This window comes from Danio rerio, chromosome 10 (genome assembly GCF_049306965.1).
Source record: "Danio rerio strain Tuebingen ecotype United States chromosome 10, GRCz12tu, whole genome shotgun sequence".
Classification (NCBI taxonomy): Eukaryota; Metazoa; Chordata; class Actinopteri; order Cypriniformes; family Danionidae; genus Danio; species Danio rerio.
This window is the reverse complement of record NC_133185.1, coordinates 25,287,415-25,313,624: the sequence shown is the minus strand read 5'-3', so window position 1 is coordinate 25,313,624 and position 26,210 is coordinate 25,287,415. Positions and strand designations below refer to the sequence as shown.

General features: G+C 37.8%; 1 protein-coding gene and 1 long non-coding RNA gene across 3 annotated transcripts in view; one reads left to right on the top strand and one right to left on the bottom strand.

Annotated features, from left to right (window-relative positions):
* The window catches only part of loxl2a (lysyl oxidase-like 2a), a 38,548-nt gene that overhangs the window by 7,292 nt on the left and 5,046 nt on the right, over nucleotides 1–26,210 (top strand). For both annotated transcript variants that reach the window (XM_009305250.5, NM_001099244.1), the window contains 7 exon segments: nucleotides 8,156–8,364; nucleotides 10,685–10,901; nucleotides 13,104–13,287; nucleotides 17,369–17,520; nucleotides 17,621–17,788; nucleotides 22,867–23,032; nucleotides 23,697–23,937. In XM_009305250.5, the coding sequence (XP_009303525.2) occupies nucleotides 8,156–8,364; nucleotides 10,685–10,901; nucleotides 13,104–13,287; nucleotides 17,369–17,520; nucleotides 17,621–17,788; nucleotides 22,867–23,032; nucleotides 23,697–23,937 (1,337 nt within the window).
* Nucleotides 20,091–24,595, bottom strand: LOC141376352 (uncharacterized). Its single transcript, XR_012386269.1, has 3 exons — nucleotides 23,594–24,595; nucleotides 23,293–23,328; nucleotides 20,091–23,045 (listed from the first exon to the last, which is right to left on the bottom strand). It is a non-coding gene; the product is annotated as an uncharacterized lncRNA (long non-coding RNA).

Sequence of the window (26,210 nt, the reverse complement as noted above, 5' to 3'; positions counted from 1 at the left end):
TTGAGAAACACTGATGTAATGAATGTGTTTCTTTATCTAAGATGCCATTAGCTTTAGCTGCAATTAGATATATTTAGTTTTAACAGAAGAAAAGAAATTCCAACAGATTTTTAGTGGTAATGAGGGCAGTTGCTGAAATCGCTGCATTAACCTAGCAACCACAAAGAAAAATTGCTACACATAAGCATTGTGACATTAATTATTATGATGGAAAAGCACCACTCATGTTATTTAGCCAAAAATCTTTAGTGCTATCACGTCTTTTTGAAATGATACATTAAGTCAAATATTGTTTATATTTTCAGTTTTCCCACTCTATATCGGGACTCTGAAATATAAACAGTTTTTAATTTCTGACCACACGCAACTGCACATTCATTTAGTGTCTAAACTAATAGAAAGACAAAAGACAGACTCTCAGAATAGACAGCGAATGAGCAAATGGTTTGTTTTGTGTTCTTGTAAACATTCAGTTAGAACAGCTTATCGCAGTCATCACCACAACACACAGTCCACCACAACACATGGAAAAAATTGTGCTTACCAAAGGTTTACAGCATGAAAGCTGTTTGCTTAGGGTGATCTCATCGAGTTGTTGCAATTAATCAGGTAATGATTATATAATTTATTTACATTTTTGTCTGCAGCAGATGTTTCCCACCAGCACAACTTTATGCTCTTAGACAACTTGCTAAGATGCAATATGACCTTAGAGGAAAACTAGTTGGATGTATTATGATTCTAAAGCATTAATATGAAGCAGCGTTCACCTGACGTGTGATGGAAAGTTAGCCGCCTAAATGTTTATAAACAAGAAGACAACACCTAAAGATGATTCAGTGCTCATAATAGATTGTGCTATGCTTGTCATAATGATTGATATGAATATATATTTCCCTCTTGCTAAAGTATGCTCTAAGTCAACAAGGCAGTGTCTGTCTCAACTGAATGCACCAGTAGTGAATGTACATTCTAAATGCAGCATAGAGAGGTCAAAGTTCAGGTTTTTCCACGAGGCTAAGAGGTGTTGGCTTTCTTCTGATGGATTCCGGTTTAAAACAAGAGTAGGAAACTTAAGATACTTTGGATTTTGAGACAATGAAAGCTGTTATGCTTCAAAGGAAGTATTGGGAGTGTAGGTCACGTCTGAGGTTAGGAAGTCAATTAAAATTTTATTAGCATGAAATCTGTAGATAAACATTTCCAAAACTACATAACTATTTACACTGTTGGGGTTTGGCATAGCTATATGGACTAGATATTGCTTACGGACCCTGAGTATGCGTCAATAGCACCGCCACATTTGTACAATGCTCCCAAGACAAATGTCATTCAACCACACTAGTCAAGACTAAAGCCAGTGAAGATGCTGAACTTTTAGCGCTGTATAGATGTAGTAATGAGCAAACAAAGAAAACAATGCACAGAAGCAGAACATTTCATAGTCAGATTTAGTTTAAGTTTTTTGTATGTTACGAACTTTTGTGCTCAACAAGTAACATTACTGATGATAATACAGTCACTTACTGAACTGACCATTTGGCAAAGTTGCACCGACTAGTAGCACCTAAATAAGCAAACAATGTACTGTAAATTAAATATGACAACAAGATGCTGTGGTGCCAGAAACTCGTATTATTGGCAGCTAAGTGAACGAGTCTTTTATAATGGGGATTCATTCACAAACAAATCACTCCCTCTATTAGAATAAGAAGTAAAAGCTGGAGAGGATGTGTGTTTCAGGACACTGATTAGATCAATCTTATCAGAGAGGGAGGATAATATATATTATTTAACACACAAACACGCTCTTTGTCAGCAATGACTGTACGATCACTTATCCATCGATGTAGAAAACTGTTGTAAAATTAAAATTTTTGTAGTTTAAAAAAATATTTGCCTCCTGACCACCGGGAAATCTCTTGATCATAGATATATGATTTTATGTGTGTATATCTCTGGCTCTGGATGGCCATTTTAAAGGAGCGCTACCCTGTACTAAAATGGCGGTTCTATTGACACATTTTTTTCCAACAGACAACAACAGCTTAGGCAACATCTAATGTAGATATCTATGGAGATTTGGTATGATAAATTTAAAGAAGTGGCTAACATTCATTAAGAGTGCAATGATTTGATCGAAAATGTTGTAACAGTGTAAGGCTGCATCCAAAAGCGCATACTTCCATACTATACAGTACGCTAAAAACAGTATGTGAGCCAAGTAGTATGTCCGAATTCATACTTTGAAAATCAGTATGTAAGAAGTACCCAAATGACATACTTCTTCCAGCGAGATTCTGAAGTGCACATCAAATGAATGCTACGCTTGCTCTTGACGCCCTGGGAGAAGAATTCATGAATAGGAGTGGAGCGACACAACTGACGCAGGTAGTTCACGTGATCATGACGAAATGGCGGATGTAGTACATCTGAGTTCTATTCATTCTGCTCACATTCATACTGTATAGAACGGACTTTTCTAACGGCCGAGTAGTGTTTAAATTCAAATACAGTACCTACTGAGTTTAATGTTAACCTTAATGTTTTGAATAAAAGAAACTGTGGGCTTTTTAGGCAGTAAAACTATTTTAAAAGCACCAGAAGACTGAAACATTTTGCAAATAGTATGCTTTTCTTTTTTTTTTACAATTCCATTTAGTAAAATATCTTACTGTACATCACTAAAAGCTATTTAGCAAAATTCTTACTAAATGTTTTGCAGGGAGATTTGCCAAGCAGAGTGATCAAATATTCAACTTAGGAGTCATTGAACTAAATGTGTTGTCAATTAATTTAAATCAGATACTTTAAAACAGTGTTTCTCAACCACATTCTTCGAGGACCACCAACACTGCTTGTTTTAGATGTCTCCTTTGTCTGTCACACCCATTGCAGGTCTTTCAGTCTCTGCTAATGAGCTGATGATCAAAATCCAGTGTGTTTGTTTAAGGAGACATGGAAAATGTTGTGGTCCTCCAGGAACATGGTTGAGAAACACGGCTCTAGTACGTTACTATGCTACACTGAACTTTTAGACATATTGCTGAATTATGAATCTGAACACCAAAAAGTTCTTCCAAAGGCTCTTGTTGTTGACTACTCAAGTCTCCATTTCAACAGTTTCTTTGTCCTCAAGCTGTTCTAAGCTGATCCTGATTTGTCGAAAACCAGTCGTCTGTGAAGAATCTCCGAGGTTGAGGCCAAAAAATGCCACAAAAATGCTCTGTGAAAGGAGAGTTCAGGGGTCACATCAAGAGTTTCCTTGGATTTGACTTGTTCATGGGACCCTTGTGACCCTGCAAAGAGTTCACTGTGCCATCTTTTCTCCGTCACTTTTTGTTCACACACAGAGTTGTTAGTGATGTCCTGACACAGAAATGACCCTGTAGACAAAAGCCAGTCTGATGATGCCATTCCTCGCAGATGACTGTAAGACAGGCTGGATTTGGAGTAGTGGTGTGAATATGTCTCATGTTTGAGAATGATGGAGTGATGACACACTGAGCTGTTGAAGCTCTTTTTTGGGGGGGGGGGTGGAATGATTGTGTGAACATATGTTCACTTCACAGAATCCAGATGTTTTCAGTGTGGCCCCTTTCTTGGAGATTACTTCAACAGGAGTTTATATACCAGCTGAATCCTCGAAGGTTTCCTCCCTTTTATCCTTTTACTTCCTTAAAAAGCGCCTAAAATTCCTGTTCCCTTGAACATTCCCCAAAACCACAAACCTGCCTAATCAACAAGTGTGTCCCTAGGACATGCACGTGGAGGACCAGCGTGAAACACGAGGCAGGAAATGAATTAGTGGGGAGATTCTGACTGCACATACGCTCCAGACACCGTCACCTCTCCCTAGCCCACCTTGAGAAGCCCTATGGAGGAACATTAACGGCGTGTAAATATTTTGATATCTGGATTCCTGAACGTGAAATGAAGGCGGTTTTGTCCCAGCTGGCTCCTTGGCAACAGAGGAATGTCTGGACTATGAGGGGCTTCCTCCTCCCTCATGGAGTCTCACTGCTACCATTTCCATCACTTACGCATGGACCCTCTGATCTTAAAAGCAGGCAGATGTGGAAATGTTTTTTCAATTGAATGAGTGTAAGTGCTTATGTCATAGACATACCAGTGCATATGAGCTGACAGACAGCATTTATAGTCTCAAAGACTTCTTTGTCACACCAAAAACCCACACATAATGAAGAAAAGATGAAGTCTGTTTGGTCATGCACATGTTAACAGTGGCTAGCACATGGCTAGCAGAAGTGTTTTAGATGTTAGTATCACTATAGTTAGTTTAGGATATCTATAAGCTAGTGCGCACCAAAACAGTGACAAAATCTGCATTTAGGAGATATAAAACCAATATTAATATGTAAATCTTGTAGTTTGTCACTTCCACCTAAATGGATCAAAGGTCAACTTGTTTCTCATCAAATCATGACCAATCAAATGCTCTCTTGTATCTGACATGCCCCGCCATCTTCAAGATGCTTCACATTTGATTTGCTTGAGGTTAACCACTCTCACTGGCAGAGCGGTGATAAAACAAAATGGTACAAACATTACAAACATTGAATAAAAGAAATGCACATTTGAAAGCACTTCACATGTCCTTTAATGAACCTCAAAGTTCATTTAGGGCGTACTCACAGTATGTACAGTTGCCTCGAACCGGGCCAAAGCACGCTTGTCCCCTCTCCCGTGTCCTCCGACGGCCCGCACTCACATAACAACATGCTGCGCTGTTCAGTAAGCGCTTTCGCTCAGCACAGTGGAGATTTCTCTAGTTATATCGCTTTAGTCCTTTTTAGGGATGCGGTGACACGCAGTCAGATGTTTCCCCGAACAGATCAGCCACTTTTGACGCTCATAAACAATCATAAACCCCATGTGCTGCAGGATTTAGGAGGTTTGCTGAAGGTGCTCAGTTGTCGTGCAGTGAGGGGTTTGCGTATTTAATAAACAACGGCCGTTTGCGTTCACTGAACAGTAAGAATGATTAATAAATCCATATGAAACAGTCCCTTAAAAGTCACGTCTTGCTTTCAGTTTCGGGCTTTGGCGTGTTTTGCACTCACCCAAGTGACCCACGCTCAGGCACATTTCTTCCAACTGGGCCAGGGCCGGCCAAGTGAACCGTGCCTGAGCCCGATTCAGCGCACTCACACTTCTCAAACGATCCGGGAAACGGGCCTGGGCACGGTACAGATAGCATAGTGTGAGTAGGCCTTTACATGCTGTTGCAGAAGCATTCATTTTTATGAGGGGATAGGAATCAGTTGTGCACTGCAGAATCTTGCTTAAAGGAGTAGGTCATCTGGGTAATTTTTTACACATTGGACAAGCTCCTTGTACCGTTGTTCAACTAGTAGAGAAGTGGGTGTATTCAGATACAGGGACTGAAAAACCTTTGGTGAATCTTATCTTTTATAGATTGACTTTATAGATTAGGATTTGCAATCTTATCTGCAATCTTAGTTGCTTATTGGCGATATGCAGTATTTTTTGTCCAGTAGGATTGGACACATGGTCATCATAGTGGTTCAGTGGTTAGCACTGTCGCCTCACAGCTAGAAGGTTGCTGTTTTTGAGTCCCGGCTGGATGAGTTGGCATTTATGTTTGAAGTCTGCATGTTCTCCCAGCGTTGGCGTGGGTTTCCTCTGAGTGCTCCGGTTTTCTAGACAGTCCAAAGACTTGATTAACTAAATTGAGTGTGTTTAAATGTGAGACTTTCCCAACACTGCATTGTGGCTGGAATTGCATCCGCTGCTTAATACATATTCTAGCATAGTTGGTGGTTTATTCCGCTGTGGTGACCCCTGATAAATAATGACCTAGGTTGAAGAAAAATTTATTGTTTTTTCAGCTTTGCTTCTTTTAACTTAAAAGTGACTTTCAGTGCAATGTCAAAGTATACGCTCACACTTGGCAGGTTTAGGTTGAGTAAACTGAACTCTTAATGTGATTTATTTCTAAAAATGTGAAATAATCCACACATCAGGGCACAGTTACATACCCAGGAAATCTGGGCTGTATGTAAGCACTGTAAAACCCAAAAAGTTAAGGAAAATGATTGCAACAAAACATTTAAGTTCAAAAACTAATCCTAATGAGTACTGTGAACTTAATTCATTTAAGTAAATGAAGCAATTTGAGCACAGTAAAACCCAAAATAATGAAGAGAATTCAAACCAACTGATTACTGTAACCAAATAAGTTAAGGCAACTCAAACTGTTTGAGGAAACTGATTGATTATATGAGTACTGTGAACTTACTCCATTTAGGTTAAAGTAATGTGGTATTTAATCAACTTATTACCTTCAACACTGAGTTCAAAGCTCTTTTCAATTGAATAAAACTTACTTTCAGTAAATTTTGAGTTAATTACACTTATTTCCTTTAATTTTAGTTGACTGTTAAGTTTTACAGTGTAGGTTCTAGTTCTCACTGAAGAAGGAAAACAGGACCGGGAGATGGTGGTGCAATCTCAAATGGCCCTATGTACTATGGCTCCCCCTACTTATGACACACCTGAAGGTGCATACAAAAGACACATGGATGGAAGGAATTAACTCTGCTATGGTTAACCTTAAATAAGAACAAATAGAACCAATGACATCTAGACTAACCAAAAACAGGATACCAAAATACCATATTTTTTTCTTGTTATTTTCAAATCATTGCCCATTACAGTTCCAACAGGGAACAGAAATGTGTCCTTTTGCAGCATATTTTCCTTCCAAAAAAATTGGATTTGAAGGCTTGATGGCTAATGGCATACTTGTCATTCTATCAGTCTGGTAGATTTTAACACTGGCTTCAATGTTAGTTTCAGCATGTCAGATTACGGACCAAACATTCTTCATGCCTTACAAGGCACAGATTTTGGTTAAAATGTTATGAAGAATGTGTCCAGGTTGTCTGACATTTTATTCTTAAAAGGTACTTGATATAGCACTAACACCTGTAGCGCATTTTGAATGGTAGGTCTGCTTCAGCTGGCAGAGTGCACGCATAAAAACATTCCCAATGTATAAAAAGCTCTAATGCACCTGTATCATCATAGATCAACCCCTAAAGTTTTTTTTTTTTTTTTTTTATGGGGAAAAACCTGAGACTGATCAAACAGGGCATTTCTTTGGTGTAAAAATACACACTGGAATATGTCTGGTCTGGTTTCTTTAGGCGGAGGTCACACTATCAGGCAACAGGCGTGTGCTCTTCCTCGCATCTGGCTGGATGACCCCAACTCACACCCTCAACCTTAACACTCAGCCCTTTGGTTTCCTCTAGACTTCCAGTGCTTGAGCAAACAGGGCCGTGTCTGACTCAAAATCCCACTCCAACCATACCCAACCCATCTGTCTGGCTTTTATATAGTAATATTTACATTTACATCAGATCTGCTCACTCTGCGTCTAGAACGTTTAGGTCCACGTGAGGCCACCGCATTCCTTTGGCTTTATTCCGCCGGCCAACTTTCTCGCTTTCTTTTCTTTCATGCTCACACTTGCACAGTAAAACACATTGGAATTAAATTACCCGCAGTCTTCATCTAATGTTTACCGTGGTCAGCTGAAACATGTCCGGCAACCACCTCCCTCTTAATAGCACTTTTTTTACATCTGAAACATTCCTTTTAGTTGATATCATGGCAACCACTCTCATGAGGGCACATCTGGGGGCTTTTTTTGGAGCTAACAAAGATGCTTTTGAATTTTATAACAGTCAATATTCCTCCAAGCTATAAGATTCCCCAAACTAAATGGATTGGATGACAGATTAATGCGTTACTGTTCTTCAAGGTCAAAAATAGCTTCTCAAAATGCAGTATAACCACCAAAAAACTTGTTAGAAATGTTTTGAGAGCATTTCTGAAGAAATCAAAGTGAATTTTTTGGGCCAAATTCCAACTACAACCATATCTTGTCAGCCTTGTAATATTCATGAATTATCTGGCTCCTCAGTTTGGCCCTCAGATTCCACCATGAAAATGTTTTGATTTAAAGAGTGACGGGAAGATCTCCAGGACTTCCTCTGCTTATTCAGAATATTATCTGAACTAATGATTCATGTTGGTGCTTCTGGGAATACAGTGCAAATTCTGGTAATTGCTGATAAAGTCATTTTTTCCTCATCCTTCTCAGACTCTTGAAGAACGAGTGGAGGAAATCCGTATTAGACCCATATCATCCCACCTCAAGCGCATACCCATTACAGAAGGCTATGTGGAGGTGAAAGAGCGGGGAAAATGGAGGCAGATCTGTGATGAGGAGTGGACACCTTTAAACAGCCGAGTCGTCTGTGGAATGTATGGTTTCCCTGGAGAGAAGAACTACAACAACAAAGTCTACAGGTAAGGAAAATACTCACTGTCTTCCTTTGCATGACAAATGGACATTAGCCAGACATTCCTTTAGAAACACAACGGTAATATCTTTTCATTTCCCGTGTTGAGGCTTTTGTGATTATGATACATTAAGTATCAAGGCAGGAACGAAGGCTGGATGTTCATGTCAACAAGCTTCACAGAGATTTTAAGGTTTCCCCAAATGTAACATTAACTTTGACAAACATTCAGCAGGAGTTATTTAGACCTCAGATGTGTGTGTGTGTGTGTGTGTGTGGAAACGCCTCCCCGCGTGAATCATGCCCAGATTGTTTCCCAACATAAGTCTTGGCTGTTTCCCATCTAGTAGAGAACATTGTGTTTCCTCTCGAACTCTGCAAAGGACATTTAACAGTAAAACAGCCTCGAAATGATAGTTTTAACGGGGGTTCGACCACATTTGTGCACCAAAACACATAGCCAATGTCCTTATTTTTGTATACGTTCTTAAAAATAGAGCAGAAAATATTTGAGACTGGTTTGTTAGATGTATTCATGGGTTTATTTTTGAAATATGCCACACACTAAAGTAAGTAATGCCTGGTTATATTTAAAGATGAGGAATGTCTATGTTTGTTAGTTGGAACATTTCAGAAATGTGGGGCGTTTAACTACTGGACATGTGAGTCTTTGTATTTTTAGTCTGGGCCTTCTATGTTATTCAGGCTTTGCAATAAATGGGACACTCAATGTACATCAATGGTCTCAAACTCAATTCCTGGAGGGCTGCAGCTCTGCATAGTTTCTGCATAGCTGCAGGCCTCCAGGAATCGAGTTTGAGACCTATGATGAACATGGTACATTACATGGCCTTAAAGATATAGTTCACCCAAAACTGTTGGTAACACTTTACAAAAACAGTTCATAAATAATAATGTGTTGATATGTAAATTAAACATTACTTTATTATGAATTAATGATAAGTTAAGGTGCGCACTAAACATGAACTAACTTTAACTACAACATGAGTCATGTGTGGATAACGGCTACGTTAAATACTTCTTAGTACTTAATTACTTGTTTCTGTTATTAATTAATTTATTAATTTAATTAATTTAATAAAATTTATTAATTAAGATTTAATTTTAAGCTAAATGTAACCATCATGAACTCATGAGCTGAATGTATAATTATGTCATGACTTTACTTGGAGGGGCATCAACCATTAACTCATCGTCAGCTCCTGTGTTTAAACTGTTGACGTTGACTGAACACTTTTCTATTGTTACTCAGTGTGAACACACTAGACAGATGTGCATAAGGAGTTCATGAGTAGTTAAGAATGGGTTGATGATGTGCCCCTCCAAGTAAGGTCATGACATAGTTATATATTAACATGAGTTTATGATGGTTAAATTAAGCATAAACAAATGTGGTAATTAATACATTAATTAACCCACAATCATGTATTAACAAGTAATTAAGGTAGCCGTTATTCACACATGAACTACAACATGAGTAGCATGAGTTCAAGTTAGTTCATGATTAGCGCATGCATTAACTCATCATTAATTCATAACAAAGTAATGTTTAGTTTACATATTAACACGTTGCTATTCATGTACTGTTATTGTAAAGTGTTACCGAAATGTCTAAAAACTGTCATTTTATTTAACACAAAAGAAGATGATGGAAAAACAAATGCAATGGAGTAGGAGTTTCCTATATTCTGGGTGATGGGTGAGTAAATGATGACACAATTCTGAATTTTGGGTGAAATATCCCTTTAAATCACAGATAATGAGTAATGTAGACTTTATTAAAAAGTGCTCACTTATTAAATGCACTTGCTTTGAACCCAGAACAGGCTGTACTTATTAAACCAGTTTCTTAATCTGGAGAAAAGGAAACATGGAGGGGGGAAAAAATCCAGCTGTTTGTTGACCCGTCCTGCACTATGATTTTCTCTGTACCGTGGAATCAAAGGAAATGTTCTGTTTTCTTGGGTTAGCACAAGTTTACAGCCACAGGCAATGTCCGATCCTCTTAATAATTTTAACAGGTGTCCCTCTAAATCAGGGGTGTCAAACTCAAATCCTGTAGGGGCGAAGCCCTGCACAGTTTAGTTCCAACCCTGCTTCAACACACTTACCTGTAGGTTTCAAACAAGCCTGAAGGACTCAATTAGTTTGATCAGGTGTGTTTAATTAGGGTTGGAACTAAACTGTGCAGAGCTGCGGCCCTTTTGGAACCGAGTTTGAAACCTGTGCTCTAAATTATCATTGTGATGTCCCTTAAATGGTAATACCACAATTAACAGAAGTTTCCCTGCGGCTCTGATTTGCAGATCACTGTCAATGCGTAAAAAAAAGAACTACTGGGGTTTCTTGGTGAACTGCACTGGAAATGAAGCCCACATGTCCAGCTGTAGACTAGGCAAAGCTCTGGAGCCCAAGCGGAACGGCACATGTGGACGTGGCCTGCCTGTGGTGGTCAGCTGTGTGCCTGGAAGAGCTTTTGCACCCTCATCCTCCATCGGCTTTCGCAAAGCCTACAGACCAGAGGTTGGTAGCCTAAAATTAGCATTAGCTATGATTTGAGTGCTTGGAAACATGTGTGTGTACCGCTGAATGTTGCTAAAATAAAAGTACACTTCCAAAGAGTTTACAGTGTCATCAGCAGCAGAAATCTTGTTTTGCTTTTATTAGCATTGGGCTAACCTGATATTTGTTTAAGTAATATTTAACAGTATAATATGCTTTTAGACTTTTAAATCCTGTCCAACAGTGGCAATTTGTCATTTAGGTCATGAACAACAGATAGAGCATGAAGTTAGCATTAGTGCTAATTTATATAGTTTACTGTTTGTACTGTAGCTACTAAATTTTGCTTAGCATCAAAGCTGGCGTTGTGATCTAGTTGTTTGTAGCCTACTGAAAAACTTGCCATACAGACATACTGTTTGTTTACTAACTATTGTCCATGTTGGATATGCTAACATCTATATTAATATATAATAATATTATATAGATGTTAACATAGGCTATCCAACACGCAGTACCGGCCTGTAGAGTTAAGGGGCCCTTGGCGAGATAAAAAAATAAATTGTGCCCAATGGTGTAAAACAGTAAGAAAGCACAAAAATACTGATTTTAATATTTAAGTGTATAATTTTTTTTTTAACTGTAACATATTTAATCTGGAACACATATGTAAAAATATTGACTCATATATAAACAAATAAGTTTGTTAGTATTTCAAAGTACTACTAAGTAATGTATTATGCAAAACAAAACATTACTTTGAGCTTGCTTTTTGTCCTCTGATTTTCTTTTCTTCTTTTTTTTACGGCTCCATAAAGATGCCGTTTGGACGCCATTCCATTTCTGAATAAAATTTCTATTGATGTTATATTACGTAAGACTTTTTCAGGTTTATATCGAACGTGAGCAATTTGGAGAGATAAGGGGAATCTGTTTAGGAATACGTTACATCATTCTAGTTCTATCATCCAATAGCTGACTGCGTGCGATGTTAAGCAAAATAGAGTTTGGTGCTGCTATATTTCTAATATTTTCTGCTTCTATTCACGCTGTTGTTGTGTATTTATTATTGTTTTCAGCTTTGACATGTATGAATTATACAGACCTATTCTTTTAATCAAATGTTTTTTTTCTCACAATCCTTGTGAAATGTATCACGTTTAATGGGGTTTGTGCATTGCGCAATGCACATTGTTTATGATTAAAACATACGCACTTGTCTTTACGCTTATGTTCACAATAAATATTCAAAAGCAGCTTTCGTGGGGTCCTCCAAGAAATGCGGGGCCCTAGGCAACTGCCTATATTGCCTGTGGTATAGGCCGGCCCTGCCAACACAGACAATAGTTAGTATTGGATGGCATAGTAATGATCATAACAAGGATTTACTATTAGCTTATTTCATTTGAGGAGTTGTAGCTACTAGCGCTTATAGTGAGTGATGGTAGAATTAAATATTATTCTTAAGATCTTGGGGTCACCGTCTACTTGTTTGTATGAATAAACAAGCCATAATTCTGTAAATACGGAATATTAGTGGCTTTCAACTGTAAAACATGTCCAATTTGGATAATAGTAAGTCAGTGGAATAAACAAAGCATGAAGTTAGCATTAGCTTCCTCTTGATTAGCCCTGCTTAGCACTGAAGTGCACAGAGACTGATGCTGGAATACATATCTAGCTTTCCTAAAAATCTACCATGGCATCAGCAATGACATCATGGAGGAGTTAGCGGTTACCAGTTTGCACTGAGTTCACAGACTGTACTTTTCTGCAAGTGCTCGTTCATTTTTTCCTTTTTCAATTTCTGAATACTGGAGTTTCATTCCTTCTCAGGGATGATTTATGGTTGTTGAAGTCGAGTCTGTTTTCCCTCATCCTTCAGCCTCTTCCTCACATTTCTGGAAGGAATTGTTTTCCTGGAAATAACGTTTTCCTGTAGATCATCATGTTCTCTCAGGCTGGATGTCAGGGTGACACTTGAAAAAATCATGTAGTACATTAAATCATGCTTCCTTTTGGATAAAAAGAAGATTGCATAATATTTAAACATGGCCTCAGAGAGCTGAAGTGAGATTGTTTATACAGGCAAATGGGGGGAAAAAATCATCTGAATCACCTGGATCACATCCACAGACCGAGAGAGCTAGACTGTACAAACATGGGTCACCGAGGGTGTGTGAATTGATCATCCTGCTAATTTTTCCCTCTCTGATTCCTTAGCAACCCCTGGTGCGTCTGCGGGGTGGTGCAAATGTTGGCGAAGGCAGAGTGGAGGTGCTGAAGAATGGTGTTTGGGGAACAGTGTGTGATGATAACTGGAATCTAAAGGCTGCAACTGTAGTGTGTCGAGAGCTGGGATTCGGAAGCGCCAAAGAGGCTCTCACTGGAGCCAAGTTAGGACAAGGTTTGTGTGGCTTTTCATGCATGATATGTTTTATCAGTGCTTGTAAAACTGAAATGATTTGGAGGCACTGAGAATCAAGACTGAACACTCTTACCTTAGGTACCAAACTACTACATGTCCTAAAAGTTGGTGTTGGAGTTGGTGACTTTTTTTATCTTTAGCTTATTTTTATCTTTTGTCCGTAGTGATTCATAAAGTGCAAGTCAGGGGATTTTGACACTCACTCACTATCCACAGTGGAATGAACGGCCAATTACTCTGAAAAAGGTTTTGTGCAGGGGGTGCCCCTCCAGCTGCAACCCAACACTGGAAAATACCCAAACACTCACATTCACACGCACGCTCATACACTATGGCCAATTATGTTATTATGTCTACCACATACCTTTGGACTGTTGGGGAAACCCACGCGAACACAGGGAACACATACAAATTCCACACAGGATTGCTCCTAGCCCAGCCGGGACAAAAAAAAAACAGCAACCTTCTTGCTGTGTGGCAATACCCACTGACACTTTGAGAGTTTTAAAAAAATATACGTGTAAAATTAAAAATAATACTTAATTTTTGCTCTATTTTCGTGAAGAAAAATAATCAGATTAAGCAATAAATGGAATAACTTGAAAGTGTTATTGTTTCCAAAAATATAGACGTATAGCAGCTCTAGCCACAGGTTTGTTCTGAGAAACAAAATAAAAGACAAGTAGCCACACACAGCATTTATGTCACTTCTCTTTCTACCTCGCAGAAATTTGAATAAACATGAATATCCATTAAACAGGAAGCAAGGATCATGTCACATGCTGTCCTTTTTAGAAACAACACAATGTACAACAGCCTGTTTCTGGCATTCATCAGATGTTCATGGTTCGCTGCTCTTTACTAAAGCTCTTCACTGTATTAGAGGCAGATGTGAACATTCGTTAGCCAGGAGACTAATGCGTGGCTAAACATCTGCGTGTGCTGCTCCTCAGCTGATGTTTGGATGGGTCCTCATACTAGCGGTTGAAAATCCATTTCAGTCGATTTGCTGAGAGATGATAAGATATTTAGGACATCTGCTCTTGCAATGTGCAATTATATATTGACTATCCGGGATGAGGGTTATGTAGTGCTTTTCTCAGTAATGTGTATTTGTGTAATAAATATGCATGCTTTAGTGAACCAAATTAAAATATTTATTTAAATTATATCTCGTTTATTAATTAAACTTTCCAAGAGATAATAAGAGTTTCTGACCTACAGTAACCTCCAATTGACAGATTTCAACAGATGCAATTTTCAAAGATAACCAATTTTTGATATTAAACAAATGTTAACATATTTGCTTTCTTGCACTAGGCAATTAATGGCCATGGAAGATTTCATTTGTTTTTTAACTTGTGCTAGCATAGGTGTCTGCTGTAGATTGCTACATATTAGATAGATGTTTCACATACTGTATCAGATACATATTTTTCTAGAAAAGTGTCTTGTGAACACTTACAGTCTATAAGTGGGATAAATATGCCAGTTTCAGACTGCCGACTGAATAATTTTTTAGAATAGGCTGCTGGGTGGGATCATTGATTCACAATGCTTTGAAGCATTATAGATGTTCAGATGTATATTATGTATAATCTACAGTGGTAAAAGAGTTCTAAAAAATCATACTTAAGTACCGTCACTTGCCTAAAAATGTAGTGCAAGTAGAGTAAAAGTATCTGCTGTAAATATTACTCAAATTATGAGTAAATAGTAGAGCTTCCAATACAGAGTAGTATTACGTTGTAAAAAGCTGATGCATTTACATCTAATTTGTGGATGTGTGTAAACATAACATTCTGTATTGCATTTAGTTATTGCCCAGCAGGCACACAATGTCATAAGATGTTGATATTAGGTTAAATTTAGGTCATGACATCAGAGACCAAAATTCAATGTTTAGCCAACGTCTAAGGACAATTTTGGCAAGAAAGTGGCACAGTAGGTAGTGCTGTTGCCTCACAGCAAGAAGGTCGCTGGTTCGATTCTCGGCTCAATTGGCGTTTCTGTGTGGAGTTTGCATGTTCTCCCTGCATTCGCGTGGGTTTCCTCTGGGTGCTCTGGTTTCCCCCACAGTCCAAAGACATGTGGTACAAGTGAATTGAGTAGTCTAAATTGTCCATAGTGTATGAGTGTGTGTGTGAATGTGTGTGTGGATGTTTCCCAGAGATGGGTTGTGGCTTAAAGAGCATCCGCTGCGTAAAAACTTGCTGGATAAGTTGGTGGTTCATTCCGCTGTGGCGACCCCAGATTAATAAAGGGACTAAGACAAGAAAATGAATGAATGAATAAGGACAATTTTATTTTGATGTAAAATTATGTTGATATTTGGTTAATTTAAAATTGTTTTATAAACTAAACAAAATCCAACATCTTAAACCAATTTCATTTTGACGTAAAATATTGATATTTATTCGTTAGGTATGGCAACTAAATTCCATTGTCTGATAGACGTCTTAGTGGTAACGTCCACACAACGTCAAGTTGTAACATCAATAGACGTTGATATTTGGTTGATTTTAGGTTGGACGCTGGACATTGACGTCAGCCTGATGTTGAGTTCTGACGTCAACCCGATTTTCATTTCCAAACCAAATGTAACATCCCCACAACGTTTATTACAATGCCAATCTGATGTCATGTTGATGTCTTGTGCCTGCTGGGTGTTTAAGGCCATTTCGATCATTATAAAGTAAACATCCATCATCGTCTCATCAGTGACATGCATCTTAACAGTCTTTGGGTCAATACACATAAAGATTTTGGACATCTTCTTGGACAATTCTTGGACATTTCTTAATGCTTTCAAACAGTTAGCTGCATTTAGAAATCACCCATGTCTTGAGGTAGTTTATTATAATGGGATTTACCTTTTATATGCGATTTGATTGGACAGGAATCACAGGACTGATTTTTCTAATTCCCATAGACAAGAAAAAATTAATTTATTAAGTTGGATCTATCCCCCTGCAATTCATCCCCTGCACACTTGTAAGCTTTAATTCCATTCTGTAGGTTTAAAATTGAATTGATCACTCCAAAATGTCCAACAAAGACAACATTTTGTTATTTTTGGTGTATTCGTGGCAAAAATAGCTTTGTTTTATTTTTCTTCAGTGCAAACCAAAAAAGATAAAACGGTTTACAAATCACCACAACACTCAGGTTAATATTGTGTAGTCTGAAAGTGGCGTAATGCGACCCACAAGTTGGTTGTCTACCTTTATATTTGCTTTAGCCTTCAGCTATGAGAACTTCTTTAAAATGGCTGCCAGAGTGTTTTGATTTACACTGCATTGCAAACAAAAGTGCTATTGTGCTACATCTAAACTTAATTTTATCATTCTTTTGAAGGTTAAGATTGAGGTAAACAACTATTTGGTTTGCCTAGTCTGAACAAATACTTCTTCAGTGCTCTCATAGCACTCTCCTATAATCTATTTATTCAAGGCGATTACTCTCATCTGATGTGATCGGTAGAGCTGACCTTACGTGGAAAAAACGTGACTCTGGTGAAAGATTTCTGTGTTTGACATCTGGTTGATATTAAATTCTTGTTGAATCTTCAGCCACTAAAAGGTACCAAGTCAGGTGTCCTACTTGTATGTGTTTCAGATGCAAAACGTTTAAGTGCCATCTGAGTTTTTCTTCTAAAATTAGGCATTATTTAGGCATTATTTGTGTTCATGTGTTCAGAAATTAACGTTTTTTTTTTTTTTTTGAAAAAGGACAGATTTCTTTGATTGCCTTTAAAGTAAAATAGTTGAACACAACTATAGGAGGCTAAGAAAAATACCCATTTAAGAAAAAAATTTCAGATGGCACAGAGGTTTTTGCATCTGAACTCTTCAAATAGACACATCCTTTGGTACCTTTTGGTGCCTGAAGCATTAACAAGAATTCAGTATCAACCACATGTCAAACACAGATATCTTCTACCAGGGTAATTTCTTTTTTTTGCATCAGAACTCAGAATTTCTTATCCATGAACACTCTTTTGGATAATAATGCCCCATTTAATGTACACAATGTATTTAATGTGTACTTTTTTTGTCAGGAATGGGTCCGGTCCACATGAATGAGGTGGAGTGCTCTGGATTTGAGAAATCTCTCACTGACTGCTACTTTAATAATGATGCTCTGGGATGCAGTCATGAGGAGGACGCAGCTGTTCGCTGTAATGTACCTGCTATGGGCTTTCAGAAAAGGGTGAGGATTTTTAAAATATAATTTACATATCAATTAGCAATAGTTTTACGCTCATGAATCGGTATGATTATGAAACACTGTTTGCTTTTGACTACAACAGATACGACTAAGTGGAGGAAGAAACCCATTTGAAGGACGTGTGGAAGTTCTCGCTGAGAAGAACGGTTCTCTCGTTTGGGGAACAGTTTGTAGTGAAAACTGGGGGATTATAGAGGCTATGGTGGTCTGCAGACAGCTGGGATTAGGCTTCGCCAGCCATGCGTTCCAGGTAAGACTACTTACTAAATGTGAAAGTCCTTCAAAATTGAAAATCGAATGGGTTTAAACAGCCACAAAATACAAGCTACTATTCTACTGAACACATGATCGCTATGAAAAAGTGCATTTAAACAATAAATTCATGTTTCATAGTATTGTAGTTGCCATTTAAATTCACCTTTTCATTCATTTGCTTTCACACACACTCTAAAGCAAGTAGTATTTATGCATCACACTGAGCTCTTCTGCTAAAATGATGTAGAGGGAAACAAAATAACAGTGAAGGGTCTTGATTCAATCTAAACATAAGTGGTCACAAGAGTCACATTTGAATTCATGTTCAATTCCAGGTTTCTATGATCAGACTTCTCATAACAGTCAGCCTTCAACAGCACCACACCATCAGTATCCTCAATACAGTCAACGGGATGGTATACATTGATCAGCTCTCATTCATTTTTAAGGGTAGTTTGTGCAGATAAAATTATTTAATAGTGCAGTATGTCATTTTTGCCACTAGATGGTGAATATTTACAACGAACAAAGGTGTAGCTTGATGATGCTGTGACTGGGTGTAACATCATGGGATTTGTGGTCTTCGTTAGAAAAAGAGTAAGGCTGAAGGCTGTCGAAGCAAAAGAGACCACTGAAGTAATAACTAAAAGAGATGAGCGCGCTGCCTACATAAGCAGCGGAGCTTTTATTATGGCAGCATCGTCCAGTTCTTCAAGTTGTGTTTTATAAGAACTCAAATCAGAAAACAGGACGTCATTAGCATTGCAACACAGGACATTGTGTGTGTCACTAGTCACATTTGTTTATTGAATATTCTCAAAAATATTTAGTATACTGTAAGTACAGTACAATTCATTAAAATATTTAACACTGTTCTAGTGGCTTTAGCATATTTTAATAAGAAATCGTACACATTGTGCGATCGTACATACCATTCTACAAGCACACATAATGTAGCCAATGTGGCTCTCCGTTTTATCCACCACAAATTTGCTGGCTGCCAAAGTCATATTCATTCCCATTTATTTAAATCATAACTGATTGCTCTTGTAATGTCATGCACTATCAAGTGCTGAGGTGGCTGGACTACAGAGGGGTAGCTAACAGCTCAGTGACAAACTCATAATAATACAGGCCTGGAAACTATTACTGCATTACAAACAGTATGGAAGCAGTAGTTTGATGGGCGGTTTTATGAGTGGAAACGCTAAAGTGCTTCTGCAGGCTAATGCAATGATTAAGTGTTATTATGAAGATTGACGGAAATTTGCCACTAGTGGATGCATGTGGCCACATGTCAAAACATTAGGGCCATAATGGCTTCGGCCCTGGGACTTAAAGCCGTTAAATTTAAGATATTATTGTTGTGAAAATGCTTGCATGAATGATTTGTGCAGATCTCATGTGCCTAGTCATACTGGTCTGTTTTTTTGGAAACTTGTAACTGGAGTTCGTTCTTCGCACCTTGCTTAAATGATCTAAGATAATTTGACAGATCCTGGATCTTTTTAATTTGATAACTGATCTCTGGCTAATTTGGTTCTTCAAACTAGTTCACGAATAAGATTAAATTGTCTGGATGAACTGATCTGAGATTGCTGTGTGTGATGTGAAGGACAGATCTATTGATCCTCGAAATCATGATCAGCAATGCAACAATTGGCTGACGGCACAGCAGCGTAATAACATCATCCAATTAATATTCAATTATATAAAATTCTTTGTAAAATGTTTGTTAAATATGACACGCAATAACTCTCCACATTTGTTGTGGGCTGCAGGCTTTACACTTTCATGTGTCAAGAGTTTTTAGCAATTTAGTTTTACATTTAGAGCGAATTTTCTTTATTATAGTAGCCTATTGGCCTCAAGTTTCTTAAACAGTGTAAGGAATTACTCTGTTTAAATTAATTTGCATCAAAAATGCATTTTGAAATTGGATTGCAACTTTTATGAAGCATCAAATCACCGGCATACTAGGGGTCAAAACATATGCATGACTGTATAAATTATTATTCCTTAAAAAAAACAGTAGAGTATTGTGCATGTCTATTATCATACACAACATGTACTAAAGCTGGTTTAGTACCTTAAAATAGTATGCGTTTGTATTTAAAAAGTCCCTATTAATAAATGTTCACGTTGAACCCCTTGGGGAGAGAACACTCCATGACAGTTTATGTACTTTTATTTTAGAGTGCAGATTGCATAAGTTTTATTTATTTATTTTTTTACTTTAAACGTAAACTGAAATTATATATATATTTTATTATTAGTATCGTTTTTTTTTTTTTTTTACTATTTTCCCAAGTGTATATAACTACTACTGTAAGTAAATATCAGCATTTGGTACATACATTCAGTGTTACCTTTGCTTGAAGCAGAACTGTTGCTATGACAACAACCCTCAGATAAGTTTTGATGAACGAAATGACCCTGCATCATGTCAAATCGTCAATAACCAAACCCAGCTAATTGAGTAATCCAAGTACGAAGAACAAACCCATGGTCAGATTGGGAGGAGCAGTTTAAACCAGCTTGAACCAGAAAACCATAATAATATACAATATAGCAGATGAAACCAATCAACTTTGACCAATACAGCTAATTAAATTTATTTCTGAAGGATTACATGACACTGAAGCTTAATGAGGTTTAAGTTCAGCTTTCCCAATATATTATAATAGATTTGATCAAGTACAAGCAGTTGTGCTTATCATGAAAGGCTTAAAGGGATAGCTTGCCCAAAATTTCAAATTGTCATCATTTACTCACCGTTGTTTTAGACCTTTATGATTTTCTTTCTTTTGTTAAACATTAAAAAAAATATATTAGAAACCTGTAACAATTGACGTCCATAGTATTTGTTTTTCTTACAGTAGAAGTCAATGGACACAGGTTTTCAGCTTTCTTCATAATATCTGCTTTTGTTTTTAACATAATAAAGAAATTTATAAAGGTTTCAAACCATGTGAGGGTTTGAGTAAACAGCAAATCATTTTGTTGTGTGTGTGAACTCTTTAACAGGAAAGTGATTAATTCAAGGTAACTCATGCATTAGCTTGTTCTGACATGCTGTCGGTCACGTTTTCTCTAAAACTGTTACCAAAGCTCAAGAAGTGCACGATACAACTTCCAGATGTTGGAGTGGCCATTAAACATGATTTGTCTGACAGTCTGGACCGGTGGGTCTTTCCAGACAGCATGTGGGGGAGTGGATCAACAATGGGGCGGGGGGTAAAGGAAGCCCATGGAAACTCTGACAGAATGTGCCCACATTCCCCCTGCCTGTGCTGGCCATCCGGCAGGCTTATCAATCAGGGGAGGCTGTGACTCAGTCTAAGAGACCATCTAAGGCACATCACATGGAAAGCACATGGAAAACAGAACATAACGCTAGATGAAGATGACTCACCATGAACATATGTTTGTGCAGTCATCAAAACTGACATAGACTTTCCCAATCTGTGGGGTACAGCTTGTCTTATGTTTCAAACCTCTAACCTCATGGAACCGTTGCAATGAAAAGCAATCTTGAGAGCAGATGCTCAAATCACGTTCAGAAACATTTGGATGATCTGTAAAATGTGATTAAACAGCCCTCACTTGGTCAGAAGGTGTAACGGCAGACTTCATTTGGTTGAGAAAACAAAATGATAATAAAAACATCCTAAAGGTGAATTCCTTTTTTAAAACTGTCAAGCTGTACATTTTTTTGGTCTATTTAGCCAATCTTTGTGTCTGGCGGGAGCATTTTTTGCTTAGCTTAGCACAGATCATTGTATTGGATTAGACCATTAGGATCTCGTCCAAAAATGACCAAAAAGTCTAAATTAAAATGTTCTTAAGTGACTCTCACAAATGTATGCATTGTTGTAAGGTCTGCACCCTGTGTAAGCAGGTAGTCGTGTTATTATATTGATGGAAGTTAGACGATTTTCAGGTGCCATCATTGCCTCTGCTACAGCCATGTTAGGTAGCATAGTTCCTATTAGGCCAGAATGAGAGTATACCCAGCAAACAATTTTGTGTTAAATAGGCGTCTAATAGACATCTAAACATAGAAAGCTTTGCTTAAACAGGGCTAAACTTGGGCTGTCAGATAAAATCTAAAAAAAAAATAGTCCAAAACTAGACTAGTTGTCAAATAGACAGATTAGACTACATATGTGTAGTCATTCATTTCTGTTTATTTGATGAATAGTCTAATTTTGGTCTATTCTTGAATGTCTATACGATTGTTTACTGACAGCCCAAGTTTAGCCTTATTTTAGCCAAGATGACTACATTTTATTTAGACTTCTACTAGACATCTATTAAAAACTACAAAAAATGCTGTGCTGGGTAGCACATGATGTAACTACACAAAAGTGCAGCTTTAAATATGTAAACTGTGCAAATATTTTTTTTATTTTTGAGATGCTAATGGTCTAATCCGCTTCAATGATCTATGCTAAGCTAAGCTAAAAGTGCTCCCGTTAGAACAAGAGATTGGCAGAAAACTTAATGTTCACTTAAATGTCTAAATCCTGCTTATAACCCAGGTAAAAAAAAAACTTTTAACACTTTAAAAGCTGCACTTTTACATGGGGTTTAAAATTAGCCACAATTTCCCCTTGTTTCATTCCCATTTCATGATCATTTCATGATTTGTCATTTTTGTTCGGAAATAAACAATGCAGTGTTAGAATGTTACAACTAGATTGACTATAAACCAACAGCAATTGTTTGCGTATTGTTTGTATATGAACAGCTGTTTCAGCCTACGTGTTAAAATGGTGATGGAAAATTCATCAGGCAGGAGAAAAGACTGTTTAAGACACACGATTAAACATTTCAAGCTAACCGAATCAACAAACCAATCATTTGTTTGTTGCTTCATTTCAGTAAACCCATTGATTTGGGTTTGATTGAAGTGGACTGATTATTTTACAAATTCCTTTTCATCTCAGTCACTGCAGAGGAAATGAGTTTATAATGTGGTGTAAGATGCGATTAAAATTTAAATGTGGGATTAAATTACTGCAGTTCAACTGATAATTTTGCTAACGTGTGTATCATATGCTTGTTTAGGAGACCTGGTACTGGGCTGGAGATGCGAATGCAGATAATGTTGTGATGAGTGGAGTCAGATGCTCAGGAACTGAGATGAGTCTTCCTCAGTGTCTTCATCACGGAAAACACATCAACTGCCCCAAAGGAGGAGGACGCTTTGCCGCTGGAGTCTCCTGCTCTGATAGTGAGTCTCTCACCTCATATTGAAGAAACATAAAAAATTAATGATTTATTGGTGTCAAAACTTATATATATATATATACTGTATGTATCATTTTTTTTAAACAGACAATATATTGTAATGTGTGCGGTGTATACAGAAAACAGTATCCTGAGCTATTATTCCTTTTTAAACATAAGCAAAGTGTGAAAATACTGAAGATTTTCTATTAACTTAAAGGAATTGTTCACTCAAAAATCTAAACTTACTCTCATTATACTCACCCTCAAGTTGTTCCAAACTTGGATGAGTCTCTTTTTCTGTTTAACACACACACACACACACACACACACACACACACACACACACACACACACACACACACACACACACACACACACACACACACACACACACACACACACACACACACACACACACACACACACACACACACACACACACACAAAAAGATATGATGGTAAAGTTGATACCACATTCCCCATTGACTTCAATAGTTGGAGTGAATGAGTAAATGATGACTGAGTTGTCAATTTGGATGAATTAGCCCTTTAATAAACTCACAATGGGTGATCTTCAGAAGCAGCTAAAAGCCTAGTGGTCCAGACTAATTTGCGGAGGAATTTGTTTCTGTCTGACTTCTGACCTCTGACGGCATCCATCACAGCGGCCCCTGACCTGGTGCTCAACGCTCAGTTGGTGGAGCAGACCACCTATCTGGAGGACCGGCCCATGTATGCTCTTCAGTGCGCTCTAGAGGAGAACTGCTTGTCCAGCACTGCCCGAAAGAATGACCACAGCTCCTACCGCCGCCTGCTCCGTTTCTCCTCACAGATACACAACGTGGGCCAATCCGACTTCAGACCCAAACTGGGATACCACGCCTGGACTTGGCACGAGTGTCACAGGCAAGACCTGCAAACATCACACCATGATCACAGATTATTACCAATACTATTACCAATACTAAATAATAGCAAATATTTGTTGAATATGACCACACCTTACAGTGCCCAGCATTAATCAGTACATACAGATCTCTCTAATATTATTACTTTATATATGAAGCTACACAATACGATATTCATGCATATACAGTATAGTAGTCAGTACCAAAACCAAAACTGGAATTAATCCAACAAAATAACAAGATTGTGGTGCAACACCTATGAATATGGAATATTCGGGAATATAGGACATTTAGTTGAACTTATTTTTGCAACATCATATTTAAATTGTTTTGTCTTTCTGTTCCTAAATAGATCAGGAGACCATATTCTTATTTTAATGCATAAAACTGTTTATTGAAACTGTTTAAGTGCATTAAAATACTGTATAGTGTCTACATTCACTGAGAAATTAATAAAAATATAATTTTTTAAAAGGGTTGAACTCATATATGTTTGCTTTTTCAGATATCACCTTTCATGCAGTGTGTAATGTAGCTGTTTGTGAATGAAAAGTTCTGTCATGACAAATTACGGACAGGTTTAATATGGTGATGAATATTTATATGGACACTTGTATGTGTTTGTTCTTGAGGGCGTGCATGTTAGATATATATATGTATATATATATATATATATATATATATATATATATATATATATATATATATATATATATATATATATATATATATTATGTATATACACATTCACCAGCCACTTTATTAGGTACACCTGTCCTACTGCCCGTTAATACAAATTTCTAATAAGCCAATCACATGGCAGCAACTCAATGCATTTAGGCAGACATGGTCATGACAGGAAGCATCAAAATGGGGAAGAAAGGTGATTTAAGTGACTTTGAACTTGGCATGGTTGTTGGTGCCAGACGGGCTGGACTGAGTATTTCAGAAACTGCTGATCTACTGGTATTTTCACACACAATCATCTATAGGGTTACAGAGAATGGTCTGAAAAAGAGAAAATATCCAGAGAGCGGCAGTTCTGTGGGCACAAATGCCTTGTTGATGCCAGAGATCAGAGGAGAATGGCCAGACTGGTTCCAGCTGAGAGAAAGGCAACAGTAACTCAAATACCCACTCGTTACAACCGAGGTATGCAGCAGAAGACCACACTGGGTGTCACTACTGTCACTTAACATAAAACTGAGGCTTCATTTCACACAGGCTTACCAAAAATTGGACAATAAATGATTGGTCAAACATTGTCTGGTCTGATGAATCTCGATTTCTGCTGTGACATTCTGATGGTAGGGTCAAAATTTAGTGTCAACAACATGAAAGCATGGATCTATCCTGCCTTGTATCATTGGTTCAGGCTGGTGGTGGTGTAATGGTGTGGGGGATATTTTCTTGGCACATTTGGGTCCATTAGTACCATTTGAGCATTGTGTCAACGCTACAGCCTACCTGAGTATTGTTGCTTGTCCATCCCTTTTTGACCACAGTGAACCCATCTTCTGATGGCTACTTCCAGCAGAAAAACGCGCCATGTCATAAAGTGTGAATCATCTCAGACTGGTGAATTAAACCTGACAATGAGTACACTGTGCTTAAATGGCCTTCACAGTCACCAGATCTCAATCCAATAGAGCACCTTTGGGATGTGGTAGAACGAGAGATTCGATCATAGATGTGCAGCCGACAAATCTGCAGAAACTGCGTATTGCTATCATGTCAATATGGACCAAAATCTCTGAGGAATATTTCCAGTAAATTGCTGAATCTATACCACGAAGCATTAGGGCAAAATGGGGGGTCAACCAAGCTGGTACTAGTAAGGTGTACTTAATAAAGTGGCCGGTGAGTGTACATAGATATTATTGGTGCCGAGCACCACATACTGAGACCTGCTCCTGCCAGTATATTCACAGACAAGCTTCAGATTGCTAACGCAAACAACACATTTATATTAATGCTGTCAACTTTTATATATATATTGGCAACAGCAATTAATCAACCACCTTTGTACAGACCTTTGTAATTATTATTTCTCAACAGAAAGAATATTCTGAAATATCAGTCAGTAATTCCAGTCAGATCTCTTGCACAAACCTGCGTTTGTCTTCATTGGCTGCTCATGAACATCTACCTTGACCCTCACACACCATAGCTAAGGTTATGGAAGAGTTTGGTTTGTGTTATCAAAATATTGTGGAAAAAAAACAACTTTTTTTTAAAAGTACATTTAATCTGAATGCTCTTCCAAAGGCT